The sequence below is a fragment of the Leucoraja erinacea genome, chromosome 22, assembly GCF_028641065.1.
Source record: "Leucoraja erinacea ecotype New England chromosome 22, Leri_hhj_1, whole genome shotgun sequence".
Taxonomy (NCBI): Eukaryota; Metazoa; Chordata; class Chondrichthyes; order Rajiformes; family Rajidae; genus Leucoraja; species Leucoraja erinaceus.
The window spans coordinates 4,535,168-4,555,502 of NC_073398.1; the positions used below are offsets into that span (position 1 = coordinate 4,535,168).

Sequence of the window (20,335 nt, forward strand, 5' to 3'; positions counted from 1 at the left end):
TAAGACCACATAGTCAATCTGGCATATAGACCCTAAACATTCTCCAACAAGCCCCATGGAACGAGAGCAGTGTTAGACATCAAAACTGTCATCCAAAAAAAATCGCAAAAATGCCAAAAAAAAAATCACTCTATGACTATATGCCCAGAGAAGGGGAATCGAGGACCAGAGGACATGGGTTCAAGGTGAAGGGGAAAAGATTTAATAGGAATCCAAGAATAGGAACACAAAGGGTGGTGGGTGTACGGAACAAGCTGCCAGAGGAGGTAGTTGAGGCTGGGACTATCCCAACGTTTAAGAAACAGTTTGACAGGTACATGGATAGGACAGGTTTGGAGGGATATGGACCAAACACAGGCAGGTGGGACTAGTGTAGCTGGGACATTTTGGTCGGCATGGACAAGTTGGGCCGAAGGGCCTGTTTCCGCGCTGTGTCACTCTAAAGAATACGCCAGGGTTTACATTTAAAATCTTCCACGCAGGTGATGTCACTTTGTCTCCAATCATGAAAATGATGTGGAAAGCCTAAACGTAACCATAAAAGACAAGAAGCAGGAAGGTACCGAAAGCAGAACCCTGTTGCATGTGTAGAGAAGTGAAAAATCCCCCCAAAACTGTATTTACTGTACGAAGGTGGCACAGTTGCATCAGACACCCATGATCGATCCTAATCTCGGGTGCTATCTGTGTGGAGTTTGTACGTTCTCTCTGTGACTGTGTGGGTTTTCTCCGGGTGCTCGAGTTTCCTCCCACACTCCACAGACGTGCAGGTAATTGACCGCTGTTATCCCACTTTCTCATCCACTCCCTACACATTAGGGGGCAATATCTACATAGAACTAGTGTGAACAGGTGATCGATGGTCAACATGGACTCGGTGTGCTGATGGGACCGTTTTCATATGGCAACTCTAAACTAAAGGAGTTATAGAGGAATACAGTTTGACGATACAAGGTAACAGTGCATTTTACCTGCTGAAGATTATCCAGTGGAGGGACGGGACAGTCCCCTCTTCGCCGAGCCCACAGAGGGTTGCCTGTATCAGTCTGAGGGGTGCTCGGTGTACAGTCACTGTTTATCTGGCTTGTAGCTAAAAGGCCTTTGACACACTGTGCACCGTCTTGTTGCACCGGCTGCCGGACAGTCTCCTTGCACGGCGGTCCTTGGCCGCTCCAATATGGACTCGCCGGACTCGAACTCGGTGGGTTGCCGGAGAGCACAGGGTCTTCATTGTCCTCGAGCGGCCTCCCCAACTCGCAGAAACCCTGCAGTGGCCGCGGCATCGCCATCTTTCTCCTCATTCTCCGAAGGGATGGAGACAAGGAGACCCTGGCAGGAGCCAATCTGTCAAACTCGAAGTGAGGACTTTGGGAAACCTCCAGCTCTGGGCTGAAAGAAATCTTAAACGTGGGCAAGGATTGTGCATTTACTAATTTCCCATTATGCTGGCGTTCTTGGCTGTCTGCTTGGATTGGACTCGTTGCCACCTCAGCATTCTGCGTCCAGGTATCTTGACTCCCCTTCAAACCATTCTTTCCTTCAAAAGGATTTTCATCGCCAACTGAATTCATCGCTTCACGTTCTTGCTCCCACGTTTCCAGATAGGTCCCACAAGGCAGATTTGACACACTGACTTCCATGTTGCATTACTTGTGAAGCCTTACCTATGAAACAACAATGTACATTTTAAATCAGATCATGCTTTGCATTAGTCAAGAAGATAAGACCAAGAATAGCTTTCAACCCAAACAAGTTTGCTAGGCAAGTGCATAGCAGGATAGCAGGTACTTTTGCAGTGTTTAAGAAACATTTAGACAGGTATGGGACAGGGTTAGAGGGATAGGTGCCAAACGCGAGCAGGTTGGACTAGTATTGGTCGGTGTGGGCAAGTTGGGCCGAAGGGTCTGTTTTCATGCTGAACGACTCTAAGAACATGTAGATACAGCAAACAACTGGGACAGCAAATGGTATGCAATTTTTATTGATAGAGGCTTTGTATTTTAAAGTAAGTAACTTTATTGGCCAAGTAGTCACATACAAGGAATTTGCCTTGGTGCTCCACCCACAAGTAACAACATGACATACAGTGACAGTTACGAATAACTCAGAAAACACTAAACATTAATAATAATAAAACATGAATGATAAAACACCATTGATCAAGCATGTGAACCAACAAAATATCAAATCAAAGGGAGGCTTTTATGACCAGCTGTGGCAGCTTTGACAGTCCGGAGTCGCCTTCTAGAGGGAAGTGATTCAAAGAGTTTGTGGCCAGGATGAGAGGGGTCAGAGATGATCTTGCCTGCTCGCTTCCTGGCCCTTGCAGTGTACAGTTCATCGATGGACTATACAATAACATTACATATTGTATTGCAAATAATTAGGCTTCAGGAAGACCAGATATAGAGCAAGTTGGAGCGAAGGGTCTGTTTCCATGCTATATGACTATGACTTCATACAGGTGTGATGTGGCTTCCTTCAAGTCACGTCAGGCAATGTTTGCGTTGCTTTGTGTCAGGTTTTTGTGCCTTTAAGCAAGCACAGGTTGTTTGGAGGAAAGGAAACTGGGCTGAAGACCAGAAGAACCAAACCTGAGATACACCACCAACATTATTGGGAAACGAGATGCAAATCCTTGTTCCTGTTTCCAGAATAAATGTGGAACCAACATCTTGAAATGGAATAACACCGACTACAGAAACTACAGTTTGATAAGGGGTTAACAAAATTATATCATTCATCAGTCCATATTTTTCTCATATAGGAACTAACGTTTAACTTTATTGACTAATATTATTTTTGACAGAGTGGTTATTGCTCTTGTCCAAGATAATACTGAATAATAGCCGTCTGCTAGAGAGACACGATGTCCTGATCCATTCCTTTTCACCAGAGATACTGTCGCACCCGCCGAGTTAGACTTTAGATGTGATACAGCGTGGAAACAGGCCCTTTGGTCCACGTTGACCGGAAATCACCCCGTACACCAGCGCTACCCTAAACACAAGGGCCAATTTATAATTTTACTAGGCAAGGCAAGGCAACTTTATTTATATAGCACATTTCATACACGAGGCAGACTCAAAGTGCTTCACACAAAAACATGTCATACAATAAAATGAAATAATAAAATTAAATAAAATAGAAGAATTAAAATAAAAGCAAAGTTAAAAATGCATTATAAAAAGTGCAAAAGTTAAAAGTGCAATGTAGTTAAGATTTAGTTGAAAGCTAAAGTAAACATAAAAGTTTTCAGTCTTGTTTTAAAAGTGGTCAAAGTTGAGGCAAGTCTTAAATCTTCAGGAAGTTTATTCCAGCTATTTGTTGCATAGTAACTAAATCCTGCTTTCCCATGTTTTGTATTTACTCTGGGAATCACTAACAGATTGGTCTCAGAAGATTTTAGCGGTCTAGAAGGCTTATATAGTGGAAGCATGTCAGTGATATACTTTGGCCCTAAACCATGTAGTGATTTATAGGTGAGCAGCAGGATTTTGAAATCAATTCTCTGACATACAGGGAGCCAATGTAAGGATTTAAGAATTGGTGTAATGTGTTCAAATTCCTACTAAGCCATTAACGCACAAACCTGCATGTCTTTGGAATGTGGGATGAAACCCGAGCACCCAGTGAAATCCCACACAGTCCCGGGTGGAACATACAAAATCCAATCTGACAGCGTCCATAGTCAGGATGGAATCCGGGTCTCTGGCGCTGTAAGGCACCATCTCTGCGCGACTGTGCTGCCCCGAGCTAAATGCATACCTGCCTTTGTTGACCGTCATTCCTACCTTGATGGCCAGGTAAGGGAGATTGAGTCAGCGAGGTGATGGAAAATAAGGATTTTGTGTCTATCTTCAGTGTAAACCAGCATCTGCACAACAGAAGTCTGCTACACACCACAAGTCTGCTTCCGACAATGCAAAGTTTGAACCATTATTGTCCACTGATAGAACACAGAGACAACTATTCACAATGTTACAACACCATAAAGTTGCTGAAAATACCGGGCAGTTTTAAAACAATTTTCATCTGTGCATCACGGGAGAACAATGAGAATTCCTCTTCAGCCCAGCACGGCATGCGGGGGGGAAGGAACTCAGCAAGTCAGGCAGCATCTGGGCTGGATGGACTGGCAACATTTTGGGTTGAAACCCTTCTTCAGACTGATTGGAGTAAGATCAGAAAGATGGAAATGAGAGGTGGGGGGGATGGGACAAAGCCTAATGAGTGATAGGTGGACGCAGGTGAGGAGGGGCTTAATTGGCTGATAGGTGTAGTGAGTGACAAAGTCTGGAGACGAGAAGGAGGTATAAAGGTTGGAACCCTGAAGGAAATAGGCAACGTTTCGGACCGAAACCCTGAAGGGTTTCGGCCCGAAACGTTGCCTATTTCCTTCGCTCCATAGAAGCTGCCACACCTGCTGAGATTCTCCAGCAATTTTTTCTGCCAGAGGAGGTAGTTGAGGCTGGGACTATCACGACATTTAAGAAACATTCAGACAGATACATGGATAGGACAGGTTTGGAGGGATATGGGCCAAACGCAGGCAGGTGGGACAAAAGTGTTGGTTGGTGTGGGCAAGTTGGGTCAAAAGGCCCGTTTCCACTTTGTATCTCTGTAAGAGGAGCAGACTGTAAAGCTGGAAGGGGGATATGAATGGAAGAGCAGTGAGGACAGGAAAGGAGCGGATAACATGGAGATGAATTCCGAGATGGGAGATGTTTACGAAGGATGGGAAAGAAGTAGGGTAACTGTGGGGGGGGGGGGGGGGGGGGGGTGGGAGATAGTTAGGGGAACGGGTGCACAGCAAGGTGATGGGGAGAATTACTGGAAATAGAAGAATTCAATATTCCTTCCGCTGAGTTGTAAACTACCCAAAAGCACAGAATACAATGTTATTTCCCTCCAAAATCGCACCTCTCCAGTTTTACTGAGTACCTGGCCAATCTTTGAGACTACCAACCAAGAAAAGAACTGAACTCTTATAAGACCTAGAAAAAAAATGAACTGCAGATGCTGGTTTATACCAAAGATAGACACATAGAAACATAGAAATTAGGTGCAGGAGTAGGCCATACGGCCCTTCGAGCCTGCACCGCCATTCAATATGATCATGGCTGATCATCCAACTCAGTATCCTGTACCTGCATTCTCTCCATACCCTCTGATCCCCTTAGCCACAAGGGCCACATCTAACTCCCTCTTAAATATAGCCAATGAACTGGCCTCGACTACCCTCTGCGGCAGAGAGTTCCAGAGATTCACCACTCTCTGTGTGAAAAAGGTTCTTCTCATCTCGGTTTTAAAGGATTTCCCCCTTATCCTTAAGCTGTGACCCCTTGTCCTGGACTTCCCCAACACCGGGAGCAATCTTCGTGCATCTAGCCAGTCCAACCCCTTAAGAATTTTGTAAGTTTCTATAAGATCCCCTCTCAATCTCCTAAATTCTAGAGAGTATAAACCAAATCTATCCAGTCTTTCTTCATAAGACAGTCCTGACATCCCAGGAATCAGTCTGGTGAACCTTCTCTGCACTCCCTCTATGGCAATAATGTCCTTCCTCAGATTTGGAGACCAAAACTGTACGTAATACTCCAGGTGTGGTCTCACCAAGACCCTGTACAACTGCAGTAGAACCTCCCTGCTCCTATACTAAAATCCCTTTGCTATGAAAGCTAACATACCATTCGCTTTCTTCACTGCCTGCTGCACCTGCATGCCTACTTTCAATGACTGGTGTACCATGACACCCAGGTCTCGCTGCATCTCCCCTTTTCCTAGTCGGCCACCATTTAGATAATAGTCTGCTTTCCTGTTTTTTGCCATCAAAAATGGATAACCTCACATTTATCCACATTATACTGCATCTGCCAAACATTTGCCCACTCACCCAGCCTATCCAAGTCACCCTTGCAGTCTCCTAGCATCCTCCTCACAGCTAACACTGCCCCCCAGCTTAGTGTCATCCGCAAACTTGGAGATATTGCCTTCAATTCCCTCATCCAGATCATTAATATATATTGTAAATAGCTGGGGTCCCAGCACTGAGCCTTGTGGTACTCCACTAGTCACTGCCTGCCATTGTGAAAAGGACCCGTTTACTCCTACTCTTTGCTTCCTGTTTGCCAGCCAGTTCTCTATCCACATCAATACTGAACCCCCAATGCCGTGTGCTTTAAGTTTGTATACTAATCTCTTATGTGGGACCTTGTCGAAAGCCTTCTGGAAGTCCAGATACACCACATCCACTGGTTCTCCCCTATCCACGCTACTAGTTACATCCTCGAAAAATTCTTTAAGATTCGTCAGACATGATTTACCTTTCATAAATCCATGCTGACTTTGTCCAATGATTTCACCACTTTCCAAATGTGCTGCTATCCCATCTTTAATAACTGATTCTAGCAGTTTCCCCACTACCGATGTTAGACTAACTGGTCTGTAATTCCCCGTTTTCTCTCTCCCTCCCTTCTTAAAAAGTGGGGTTACGTTTGCTACCTGCCAATCTTCAGGAACTACTCCAGAATCTAAAGAGTTTTGAAAGATTATTACTAATGCATCCACTATTTCTGGAGCTACTTCCTTAAGCACTCTGGGATGCAGCCTATCTGGCCCTGGGGATTATTCGGCCTTTAATCCATTCAATTTACCCAACACCACTTCCCGGCTAACCTGGATTTCACTCAATTCCTCCAACTCCTTTGACCCGCGGTCCCCTGCTATTTCCGGCAGATTATTTATGTCTTCCTTAGTGAAGACGGAACCAAAGTAGTTATTCAATTGGTCCGCCATATCCTTGTTCCCCATGATCAACTCACCTGTTTCTGACTGCAAGGGATCTACACAAAGTGCTGGAGTAATGCAACGGGTCAGGCAGCATCTCCAGAGAAAAGGGTTGGGGAGGGGTGGTGGAAGAGTCCCGACGAAGAGACCCGACCCGAAACGTCACCTATTCCATTTTCTTCAGAGATGCTGCTTGAGTTGTGCAGTGCTTTGTGTCTCTTAGAAAGCCTGTTGTTGAAATAGACTTAAATTCAAATAGAAACAGTTGCTGTTCACAGCCCCGAGTACATATGTTAAATTAGGATTCCAAAAATAATCTTAAAATAGGTACAATGGTCAGATTAGGCTGGCACACATCTAAACCAAATACTCGGATTTCTTCTATAGTCCCAAACACCCAGGACAGTCCCACCCTGGGATGTCATATGAGGAAAGATTGAAAAGACTAGGCTTGTATTCACTGGAATTTAGAAGGATGAGAGGGGGGGGGGGGGGGTCCTTATAGAAACATATAAAATTATAAAAGGACTGGACAAGCTAAATGCAGGAAAAATGTTCCCAATGTTGGGCGAGTCCAGAACCAGGGGCCACAGTCTTAGAATAAAGGGGAGGCCATTTAGGACTGAGGTGAGAAAAAAAAAAAACTTTTTTACCCAGAGAGTTGTGAATTTGTGGAATTCCCTGCCACAGAGGGCAGTGGAGGCCAAATCACAGGATGGAATTAAGAGAGAGTTAGATGGAGCTCTAGGGGCTAGTGGAGTCAAGGGAGATGGGGAGAAGGCAGGCTCAGGTTATTGATTGGGGACGATCAGCCATGATCACAATGAATGGCCGAATGGCCTCCTCATGCACCTATTTTCTATGTTTCTATGCCTAAAATTGGGGTCAAGGAAAGAGTGTTCATGTTGCGGCCCTGTTTCCACTAATCTTTCCACCACCACCCATAAGAAGCGCAAGACAGACTCCATTGTATGCAGATGCCAAGAAATGCGTTCAGCTGTGGTTTGCCATTTTTGTATGGAGCTGTGCAAAGAATTAATCCAAAGCTAAGATTTGTAAATGTAATTATGTTTCTGTGCACATGCAATGGAAAATTTAGACTTCCGAGATAGTGTGTCAACAGGCCCTTCTGCCCACCGAGTCCGTGCCGACCAGCGATCACCCGTACACTTGCACTATCCTACACACTAGGGACATTTTACAATTTTACTGAAACCAATTAGCCTGCAAACCTGTACGCCTTTACAGAGTGTGAGGAAACCGGAGCACCCGGAGGAAACCCACGCAGTCACAGAGAGAACGTGCAAATTCCTCACAGACAGCACCCGTAGTCAGGATTGAATCCGGGTGTCGGGCGCTGTGTGGCAGCAATTCTACCGCTGCGCCACTGTGTTGCCTTTATCTCACCACTCTGTACTCAAGTCCTATCTTTAATCTTTGTTGGCAAGTTGCGAGGTGTGAGGTAGATGTTTGTGGTGTGTAATGACTTATTATCGCTTGCTGACTCATACCCGAGTTGGAAGGTTAAAGTCCTTCCATAAAACTCAAGAGTTGCAACCTAGGCAACATGTCTGTGGAGAACTGCAGTGTCAGATAAATTGGAGCTGAGCTTTTGCGTGTGTGTCTACGGCAAAGTAAAGGAACACATGGTACTATTTGAAGAATAGCAGGGGATTGCTCGATGGTAGCCCCAAACCGATCTAATGTCTTCATTAGACTGTCTAAACTTGCTGGCTGTATAGTGACTGCCATGATTCCCGCAGTGAATACACTTCAGCATGGTGGCACAGCGGTGGTGGCTTTGGGTGCTGTCTGAACAGAGTTTGTACGTTCTCCCTGTGACCGGGTGGGATTTGCTCAGGTGCTCTGGTTTCTTCCCAACGCTCCAAAGACGTACAGGTTTGTATGTTAATTGGTTTCGGTAAAGATTGTCAATTGTTACTGGTGTGTAGGGCTGTGTTAGTGTACGGGGGTTGCGGGATGGCACGGACTCGGTGGGCTGAAGGGCCTGTTTCAGCAATGCATCTCCAAACTAAACTAAAACTAAATTAAATTCAATGACTGTGAAGTGTTTTGAGATCTCCCAGTGAGATAATTGAAAGCTTATTTGTAGATCAATATTCAATTAAGTTTTGGTCTTTTACAGATGCACAGTGCACTGGTTTTATGTGTAGTTTTAGTTTTTAAGAGATACAGCGTGGAACAGACCCTTCGGCCCATTGAGCTTGCACCGACCAGCGATCCCCGCACACTAACACTAACCTACACACACTAGGGACAATTTACAATTTTACAGAAGCCAATTAACCAACAAACCTGTACGTCTTTGGAGTGTGGGAGGAAACCAGAGCACCCGGAGAAAACCCACGTGGTCCAGGGGAGAATGTACAGACTGGGTACAGATGTAGTCAGGATCGAGTGCGGGTCCCTGGCGCTGTGAGGCAGCGACTCCACCGCTCTGCACTTCTGCTGCACCAAGTATTGAATTATGCATTATGCATCATTTTGTCTGGATGTCCACTGGTTTACAGGCAAGGCCAGTTTTCCACTGAGTTCAGTGAAATGAGTGGACCATTCTTCATCATTCCGAGTGTCCACCACTGCCCTTCCCCCTCCACCCACTTGCCCTGAGATTGCATTAACTTTCATGGGCACAAAGCTCCTAATGAGTTTGAGGTCTACCCCATCCTGCCCACCATAACTCCCCTTCCTCACCTCAGAGCTGGGTCTGACCCCAGCCCTAACCCCCCGTCAAGTTCCCACCATCCAGCCCTAACCTCCCACTGCCCAACGCAGAGCAGCCCGTTCTCAGTAGAGGCCTCACCTTCGTACCCCTATACCTGCACCTCAACATGTTCCATGCCCATCGTGGTGTTGAGTTCGATATCCATCTTCTCCTACTCCGGGCCTATTTCTCTGGCAAGGAGACCTCACCTCACCTCACCTCCCCCCCCCCCCAGTTAGAACAACTTTAACTGCCTTGACTTCTCCACTCCCCTTGCCCGCTCCATTCTCACCACCTCTGAACACACAGCCCCCCGCTCGCTCAGTAACAATTCCAACACGGTGGAACAGCGGTAGAGTTGCTGCCTTACAACGCCAGAGACCCGGGTTCGATCCTGTACGTCCTCCCCGTGACCCGAGTGGGATTTCTCCGCTTCCCTCCCACACTCAAGATGCACAGGTTTGTAGGTTAATTGGCGTGGTATAACAGTAAATTGTGTACATTAGTGTGATTTGCGGGGATCGCCAGTCGGGCCAGCTTCCGCGCTGTATCTCTAAACTAAACACCCTCAATATCAGGCAATTCAACGATGAGGGGAACAGCAGCTATTCAAAGTTTAAAAGCCTTAAGGGGCTGTCCCACTTGGGTGACCTAATTGGCAAGTTTAGATGAGTTTAGCAGAGTTTGAAAAAAATGTCATGTTGAAGACCTCCTTCGACTTTGTTGAAGACTAGCTTTGACTAACTTCGGTAAAATTGGACACAGAATAGTGGAGAGTGAAGATGACTTCCTTCGGTCTCCTTCGATCTCCCTTCGACTATCATGAAGACTATCTACGACTACCTTCGACTACCCTCAAATACCTACGACTAACATGCCGACCTACTACGACTAAACCTACGAGTAAAAATAATTGATTTTTTTCCATGGCGACCGTTTTTTACTCGTGGGCATTATTCAACATGTTGAAAAATACAGCGCGATCTACCTGAGGCCTCGAGTATACGGAGACCACTCTCGAGCATGAAGGATAGTTACAAAGACCTCCTACGACCTCGTGTCGACCATGCTGTGAGTATGTCGAGGGCAAACTCGCCAGGACTCGCGGATTAGGTCGCCCAAGTGGGACAGCCCCTTTAAGTGCAATCAGATTATATTTCGATACACCAGCTCAGGGAGGATATTGACAAATTGCATGGTAGAGTGGTGTCATGGATAAATGTTAGGATACTTGCAAATGCTTGACTGTGGAAGTTGTGTGGACATCAGGATTTGAAATGAAAAGGTGACTTGATCCATGTTGCTGGAATTCTTGACAAGAATGATAACAATTCTTGACAGCAATTCCACGCTGTATCGCTAAACAAAGCTATCAACAAGGGAGATGCTGATGTAGTCTAGCGGGCTGGCCTCTTCCGTGTCGAGGCCAGGCGCCAGCTCGCAGACACCATCTCATACCAACCCCTTGTCCATGACCCTCACAGATGAACACCAGGCCATCGTCTCCCAGACCATTACTGATCTCCGCACCTCTGGTGATCTCTCACCACAAACCCTGTGCTGCCCACTTCCATCTCCTTCCCCAAATCTACAAGCAGGACTGCCCTGGAAGACCCATTGTTTACGCCTGCTTCTGCCCCACAGAGGTATAATAATAATAATAATAATGTTTATTTATATAGCACTTTTCAACAAAACCAGTATTTGAACCATAGTGCTTTACAGAGATTGATTAAATTAATTGAACAGATCAAATGTCAATAAATCCATACAAAACAAAAAAGAGAAAAAGAAAAAAAAAGACACAGAACAGTACACTATAGAAATCAACATGAAACGTCCCCCCACAGCAGAATTCACTGTGAGGGAAGGCACTAAAAATATCCAGTTCTCCCCCTCATAGTCCACCCGAGGTCGGGGTCTATATGTGGCCTCCTCAGCCAACTCGATGTTCTCAGGCCCTCTGCCGCGAAGCTGGATCATCGGCGTCGGGTGAACATTCTTCAGCGGCCTGGACTGAAGCGGCCGCTTCCTCCCTGAAGACTGCAATGTCCAAAGTTCTCAGGCCGCGCTGGCCGGACCTCTGACACTGGCGAACTCGGACACCAGGCCCCGCGGTGTTGAAATCCAGTGCCGCCCGCCCGCGGCTGGACGCTCTGCAGCCGCAGCTCAGCGATGTTGCAGTCGGCGTTCCCAGTGCCCCGGAGCTTACCGGAAGGCGACCCGGTAAGGCATCGCCCGCTCCGTGTTGGTGTTGGTGTCCCAGCATCTGCACCGCCGGCGAAGCTGTAGTCCCGGCAGGAAATCGTCGCTCCAGCGCTGCTCCAGCTCGATGGTAGGCCGCACAGAGAGGACGAAGAAGCGGTTCGGAAGAAAACCGCATCTCCGACCAGGTAGGACTGGGATTTTACTTCGGAGTCACGTGAGTGATTCCGTGAAGACCCCAGCCCAGTGCGCATGTGCGGCATAATCGCACAGCTGTGCAGAACGCGGCCAGCGGGAGTCGGCAGCTCCCGCATCCAAGGAACGTGAGGTAAGTACTTACCTTAATCGGGCCTTGTGGTTTTTGCTCCAGGGGGAGCAAAGTAGAGAGGCAGCGGCCCCCGTTTCGACTCCAGCGAAGGAGCCGACAGTGGAGGGGGAAAGGCGCTAACGGGACCGCACACGCTGCGGACCGCTGCAGGGAGCTGCGCTGATGCCGGTCCGCTGAACAGCTGTTTGGTGAACAGCAGCGGACCGGCGGGAAGTTTAAAAACCCGACCGGCAGCCCTGCAGACTCCTGACAAGGAGAATCGCCGCCCGGGAACCGCTACAATGCCGCCTGAAAAACGGCAGGCAGCCTCTACATACAGGTAAGAGAAAAATCTTCCCAATTTAACAGGTTCTACAGGAGCCAACTTCCTCCAAAACTGGAACAGGTTGGAGACAGCAAAAATAAGTATGTCTGTCTCCCCAAGCCAGAGGAGGTCATGGAGTTCACCTCCAGGGAAAAAGGGGCACTGGCTGAATGCCAAGGGAGCTGACACTCCTACCCCAGTGCTATTGCACTAGCCATCTCCCTTGACGAGGGATTGATGCAACAGCGGAGTTTGAGCTATGCCTCCTCCAATTTATAGCACACCCTTTTGCTCCCTCTTTTGAGGCTAGCTAAGGAGGCCAGGGCTGGGCTGGCTTAAACGCTGGGCAGGCGGACGAGAACAGCAGTATGCCAGGGGAGCAGGATCAGGAAGAGCTACTGGGTGTCGTGGGCCACTACATGGCTCCTCCACGCGACACTACACGTGGGCCACTACATGGCTTCCCAACAAAGCCCTGCAGGAGCAGGCCTTTCTAGAGGCAAATCCGCAGGCAGCTGGGTCAGCAGACTCGCAGACAAGCAGCGAATTCTGAAGCTCCTAACAGAAGGGTCAAGATGTTACCGCCTTTGCTCGTTTTTCCACGGATCATACTCACCTGGCAGGCGAGACGCCATGATCACCAAGGTGGTTCTCCCAGGATGAGACTATCCCATTGCACTACCAGGGTGCTGACGCCTAAGATGTTCCCAAATTTGGGATACTCGACTGAACAATGGTGCATACAGACCTGCCCGCAACCCCAAATATACAGGGCTATGCAAACCGCTGCTGCGGGAAGAGAGGCAGCTAAACCTGTGCGCCTCATGAGGGCAGGCCATGGAACGAGCAGGACATCGCATCCAACACCCAACTAGCAGCACCCCTCGGCATCCACCAGCAATATCAAACAAGGACTGGTGAAAGCCTGGCGACCGCTTCACATTACCCCCAAAGTTCTTTTTAGACAGGGGCCCAGAGCGGAGCCGTGGGAAAATGCGCCGCCCCACCGACAACACCAGCATACCAGCAAACTACGCCTTCATGAAAAAACAATAAACATGGAGGTAGATAGTCTGGTTCCTCCCAGTTTACACTAAATAAGGGTGTTCTACTAACTGCGGGGGGGGCATTTACACTTGTTGATAAAGCATGGGATGCTGTCACAAATAACCAAAATATACTCAACAGTATTAGAGGATAAAAACGAATTCAAATTGGGTATATTACCGCCAGTTCAGCAATGCGCCCAAAGGGCATTTTCTCCCTCTAAGAAAAGAGAAGTGAGAAGGTCAAGCTGAACTAGAAAGGCTCATTACTAAACGGATCATGGGAGTAAACATGAACCATTGGAATTTGTATCGAATATATTCACCAAAACTACAAAAGATGGTGAATGTAGCATCATCATTGATATAATATCACTAAATAAATCTGTTGAGTATATACACTTTAAGATGGAGACGGGTTTTTGTCACTGCCAGACATCTGATCTCCCAAGGATACCTATGGGGAGCATTGATATGGAAGATGCTAACTATCTTATACCCATACACTAGGATCATTATAGATACCTAAAAAATTTTACCTGGATAATGGATATCCCGGTTAGGGCAACCATGGGAGCATAGAGCATTCCCTATGGTCTAACCTCAGCCCTAAACTATTATAAATATTAAAAAATGGCCATGAAAATATTAAGAAAACAAGCATAATCATGGCATATATTGGATGATATCCTCATATTAGGGGAACAAAGGAATTAGCTGTGGCAGCAGTTCTAGCTACGAAACAGCTCCCTAAAGCTCTGAGGTTTATCCCACGCCCAGATAAACCAGAATTGAAGCGTTAACTACCAAGGATTATCTGGGCTTCAATAATAATTCCGTCCATATGACTGTTACTTTGCCAAGGTACTTGGGTCACTATAATCAAATCATGAATGTACCCACTGAAGCTATATCACAATTACGGTGGTGGGCAGACATATATTTGGCATAGTTTTCAGCCCTATTATCATCACCAATCCCAACTTGGTTATTAAAAACCGATGCCAGTACTTTAGGCTGGGGAGCAACTAAACTCCATATCCAGCACAGGTAACAGATGGACCAATTCACAAACATCGTTACTACACATACCGGGCATCAACTACTTGGGATTGGTGATCGCCTATTGGGCTAAAAAGCATATGCATTTCAAATGCAGCACGTACATATGTGGTTACGGATTGATAATACTATGGTGGTGGCTTATATCAACCATATGGGGAGCATAATAATCATTATTGTGCAACAAATTGGTCAAACAAATCTGGCAATGGTGTGTCAATAGACATTTTAACTATCAGCTGCCTATGTCCTAGGAAGCTAGAACACAGTGGGAGACACCATGTCACGGGGTAAAATTTATGATTACATTGAATAGATGTCAAACCCAAAATATCTGCTAAAGGTATTAAGCAGTTTGAAAGCCAGATATCAATTTGGTTGCACAAGACGGAATCACCAGTAACCTATGTATGTGACTTAGGAACCAGATTAGAGGCAGCAGCGATAGATGCCTACACGCTGGAAGGGGGAATTTCTGCTTTGCCTTCCTCCCTTCTGCCTCATCAGACGGGCACTTCGCAATACAGATGGGATCTGTCTCTGAGATATTGAACGTGCCCGACCGGCCTACACAGCCATGGTTCCCAGTTCATCACGACACGGTGGGCGAGTCACCTATGGATTTCCCTAGTGGACCATGGTTGCTGACTCAACCCAGTATCAGGCACAAGCCACCCATGCCAGGGAAACATCAAACTCCTGGGTGCAGGTTTTGAATAGATCTTACCAGGGACTGGGATTATCCAAAGGAACCATTACCACCATGTCGGCATCCCTGCGAACAGTCACTAAAAGCTAACATGGGTAAAATACTGCCACGACGCAGGGACAACGAATTATTCAACCACTGACGTATTGGAGTTCCTGGAACATCTACACCATGACTAAAAGGTGAGTTGCAGTGCCGTAAATACAGCATGGAGCGCCTTATCTGCTTATCTAAAACAGCATGTCAGCAGAGCATGGGATCCCATATCTCAGAGAATGGCACCAGCCAGATCCCTCAGCTTGCTCAATCTATGTTAAAAACGCTCATGCTTATGGCTCTCGTATACGCTCACAGAGTCCCGTGTCGAGGCCAGGCGCCAGCTCGCAGACACCATCTCATACCAACCCCTTGTCCATGACCCTCACAGATGAACACCAGGCCATCGTCTAAGTATAGTATGATTTGCCTGGATAGCAGGTAATAAACCAATACCAATTCAGCCACTATGTGCCCTTGTTTATGGCTCTCCCTCAAGTGAAAACATCTCAACATCTATCCTGGAGTAACTTAGCAGGTGAGGCAGCATCTCTGGAGAGAAGGAATAGGCGATGTTTCGGGTCAAGACTGAAGATGGGTGTCGACCCAAAACGTCAGCCATTCCTTCTCTCCAGAGATGCTGCCTCACCCGCTGAGTTACTCCAGCATTTTGTGTCTACCTTCGATTTAAACCTCCACCTGCAGTTCCTTCTTACACCTTCAACATCTATCCTATCAAGCTCCTTACGATCTTACCTCAGTAACACCACCTTCTTTAGTCACTTTGGCCCTACTCACCATCTCATGTGGCTTTCGATCCAACAGTCAATGAATAAAGCAGCCCAGACCATCACGCAAACCAATCTCCCTACCATTGACTCCATCTACACTCCACGCTGCCTCGGCAAGGCCAGCAGCATAATCAAGGACGAGTCGCACCCTGGCCACTCTCTTCTCCCCTCTCCCATCGGGCAAAATTCAATTCAATTCAACTTTAATGTCATCGCACAAATACAAGTATGAGTACAACGAAATGCAGTTTGGCGTCAGTCCGCAGTAGTTGTGCATAAAGAAATTAAAAAAAAAAAATAGAAAGAGAGAAGATACAGAATAATCAAAAAATACAGAATAATTAAACAATGGGGACGGAGGGACCAGAGAAATCTATCGGCGGGACTCCGAGTTCAGCAATGTGATTGTGTTGTTGTAGAAGCTGTTCCTCATCCTACTAGTACGTGACCTGAGGCTCCTGTATCGCCTCCCTGATGGGAGGAGGGCAAACAGTCCATGGTTGGGGTGTGAGGGGTCTTTGATGATCTTCCCAGCCCGTCTCAGACACCGTTTTCGGTGGAGGGCATCCATGGCAGGGAGCGGGGCACCGATGGTGTACTGCGCGGTTTTCACCACCCGTTGTAGTGCCTTGCTGTCCGCAGTTAGGAGGTAGAGGAGTGTGAAAACGCACACCTGCAGATTTAGAGACAGTTTCTTCCCAGCTATTATCAGGCCACTGAACCATCCTTCCACAACCAGAGAGTGCCCCTGAACAACTATCTACCTCATTGGAGACCCTTGGACTATCTTTGATCAGCCTTTACCTTGCACTAAACGTTATTCCCTTATCATGCATCTGTACACTGTGGACGGCTCGATTGAAATCATGTATTGTCTTTCCGCTGACTGGTTAGCACGGCACAACAGCTTTTCACTGTACCTCGGGGCATATTAAATTCGGGGCAGTGACTTCCTTGCAGAAGGACTAAAGCCTGATGATGTTCCCATACGTTATACATCTTTCACCTCCAGAGTTTGCTGGTTTATGGGATGCTGTCAGAGGGATCTTAAGGGATTGTGACACTTTGCAACAGGTGCACTAGCAGTGGACACAGTGGATGTACAGGGCAGTGGATGTTCTATGGGCAGGGTTTTATTATACACATGTTCAAGAAGGAACTGCAGATGCTGGAAAATCAAAGGTAGACAAAAATGCTGGAGAAACTCAGCGGGTGAGGCAGCATCTATGGAGCGAAGGAAATAGGCAACGTTTCGGGACGAAACGTTGCCTATTTCCTTCGCTCCATAGATGCTGCCGCACCCGCTGAGTTTCTCCAGCATTTTTGCCTACCTTTTATTATACGCATTCCACAGATGTACTTCTGCAGATGCGCCGTAGAAAGCATTTCATCGGGATGCATCGCAGCTTGGTTTGGGAACAGCTCCACCCAAGACCGCAAGAAATTGCAGCAAATTGTGGACGCAGCCCAGACCATCACACAAACCAAACCTCCCATCCATTGACTCCATCTACACTCCACGCTGCCTCGGAAAGGCCAGCAGCATCATCAAGGACGAGTCTCACCCCGACTCGAAACGTTGCCTATCCATGTTCTCCAGAGATTATGCCGGACCTGCTGAGTTACTCCAGCACTTTGTATCTTTTGTTTTGGGTAAACCAGCGTCTGCAGTTCCTATGTGCAATACTAAACACACAACTTTGCAATTGGCAGACGTTAATACAAACCATCTGTGATTACACACTGACGCAAATGTTAAGGCAAGTTTATCACTTGTAATTACTTTAGATTTAGACCCACGCCCAGATGAACAATTGCTTGGGATGTTTGTTCACCCAAATACAACTTCCACTTCAAAATATCTAACGAGATGTCACGTAGCCTTTCCCTAAAAATGCCACACTGTGCCAATCAAGTACAACAGAGCTGAAACAAGGGGATACAGAAACATAGAAAATAGGTGCAGGAGGAGGCCATTCGGCCCTTCTACCCAGCACCGCCATTCATAATGATCATGACTGATCGTCCCCAATCAATAACCCGTACCTGCCTTCTTCCCATACACCTTGACTCCACTATCCCCTAGAGCTCTATCTAACTCTCTCTCTTAAATCTATCCAGTGATTTGGCCTCCACTGCCCTCTGCGGCAGGGAATTCCACAAATTCACAACTCGCTGGGTGAAAAAGTTTTTTCTCACCTCAGTCTTAAATGGCCTCCCCTTTATTCTAAGACTGTGGCTCCTGGTTCTGGACTCGCCCAACATTGGGAACATTTTTCCTGCATCTAGCTTGTCCAATCCTTTTATCATTTTATATGTTTCTATAAGAACCCCCCCCCCCCCCTCATCCTTCTAAACTCCAGTGAATACAAGCCTAGTCTTTTCAATCTAGGTGGTGAAAGGAAGACAATTCTGGCTTTGGATGATCTGTGATACTTGTACATCATTGAGTGTCACTTCTACGTCTCTCTCATGGAGCTGAGCTGCAACAACCACCAGCATTTTATGTCGGGACCCTTTATTTTACTTTAGTTTAGAGATACAGCGCGGAAACAGGCCCGTCGAGTCCGCGGCGACCAGCGATCACCCCGCACACTAACACTATCCTACTCACCGGGGATAATTTACAATCTTTATAAGGCCAATCAACCTACATGCCTGTGCGTCTTTGGAGCGTGGGAGGAAACCAGAGATCCCGGAGAAAGCCCACGCAGGTCACAGGGAGAACGTGCAAACTCCGTACAGATAATACCCGTTGTCTGGATTGAACCCAGGTCAATGGCGCTGTAGGGCAGCAACTCTACCGCTGCGCCACCATACCACCCTCAATTCTTCAGGCCCTTCTTCAGATTGATTGTAGTAGGGAGGAGAAAGCGGGAAAAGAGAGTTGGGGGCAGGACAGAGCCTGGCAAGGGAAAGGTGGAAGATGGAGACAAAATGCTGGAGTAACTCAGCAGGACCGGCAGCATCCCTGGAGAGAAGGAGTGGGTGACGTCTCAGTTCAATAAACTAGTTTCCCTCTATCCTGACTGAAGAAGAATCTCGGCCCAAAACATCACCAATTCCTTCTCGCCAGAGATGCTGCCTGTCCCAGCGAGTTACTCCAGCATTTTGTGTCTGTCTTCGATGTAAACCAGCATCTGGAGTTCCTTCCTGCACTAGTGACAGGTGGAGACGGGCAAGGGGGGTTTGATTTGCAACTGGGAGGGGGGAATAAGTGACAATGGCTAGACGTAAAAAGGGGACAAAAGGGAGAAGAGGGGTGATATGCGAATCCAGAAGCAGGGATTTTGGTTAAAGAGTCACTTCTTTCGTGGCAGGGAATTTCCAAGTTCAGGACCCAGGTTCGATCCTGACCACGGGTGCTGTCTGTACAGAGTTCCTTCCCTCTGTGGCAGGGAATTTGTGGAATTCCCTGCCTCATAGGGCAGTGGAGGCCAAATCACTGGATGGATTTAAGAGAGAGTAATGCCCCTGCCCCACTTAGGAAACCTGAACGGAAACCTCTGGAGACTTTGCGCCCCACCCAAGGTTTCCGTGCGGTTCCCGGAGGTTGCAGGTGGTTGCCAGAGGTTGCAGGTAGTGGAAGCAGGCAGGGAGACTGACAAAAATCTCCGGGAACCAGCACGGAACCCTTGGGTGGGGCGCAAAGTCTCCAGAGGTTTCCGTTCAGGTTTCCTAAGTGGGACAGGGGCATTAGATAGAGCTTTTGGGGCTGGTGGAATCAAGGGATATGGGGAGAAGGCAGGCACGGGTTATTGATAGGGGACGAGCAGCCATGATCACGATGAAGGGCGGTGCTGGTTCGAAGGGCCGAATGGCCTCCTCCTGCAGCTATTTTCTATGTTTAAATGGGTCACAATTGGGGGGGGGGGGCTTGGTGGGAAAAATGGGTGCACATTGGGCGGGAAGGGTAGGAGACAAATGAAAGAGGGAGTGGATTGGGAGAGATGCCACTTAAAATCAGAGAATTCACTGTTCAGCCGACTGAACACTACCTGCTTCACTTCACCATATGAAGCCAAACTGCAAAACATCACCCAATGCATTGCAGTTTTACGATATGGTCCAGGTTCCATTTGCAATAAATATTTTCCATTTTCCCAGAAAATAACTTAATTGCCTGCTGGCAACGTGGTGTAACCCCGGCTTGTTAACCTTTCACATGATCGATGTTTTTAACAATAAAGAATCCAAATGTCATAGAGGTTAATCAAATATTTTGTTTTAAAACAACAGGCCAATTATCAATCTGGGATAAGAAAAAAAAAAAAACATTTTTTGTCACAAGAATACTTTAAAAATGTGCTCATAAATTTCTTCTGCAAATAATTAACAGC

The 20,335-nt window shown here is 47.0% G+C and overlaps 1 protein-coding gene across 1 annotated transcript in view; it reads right to left on the bottom strand.

Annotated features, from left to right (window-relative positions):
• The window catches only part of plekhg7 (pleckstrin homology domain containing, family G (with RhoGef domain) member 7), a 79,064-nt gene that overhangs the window by 54,495 nt on the left and 4,234 nt on the right, over positions 1-20,335 (bottom strand). Inside the window, exon 2 of the mRNA XM_055653573.1 lies at positions 972-1,664. Within this exon, the coding sequence (XP_055509548.1) occupies positions 972-1,640 (669 nt within the window). The 5' untranslated portion in view covers positions 1,641-1,664. The remainder of the gene's footprint in view (positions 1-971; positions 1,665-20,335) is intronic.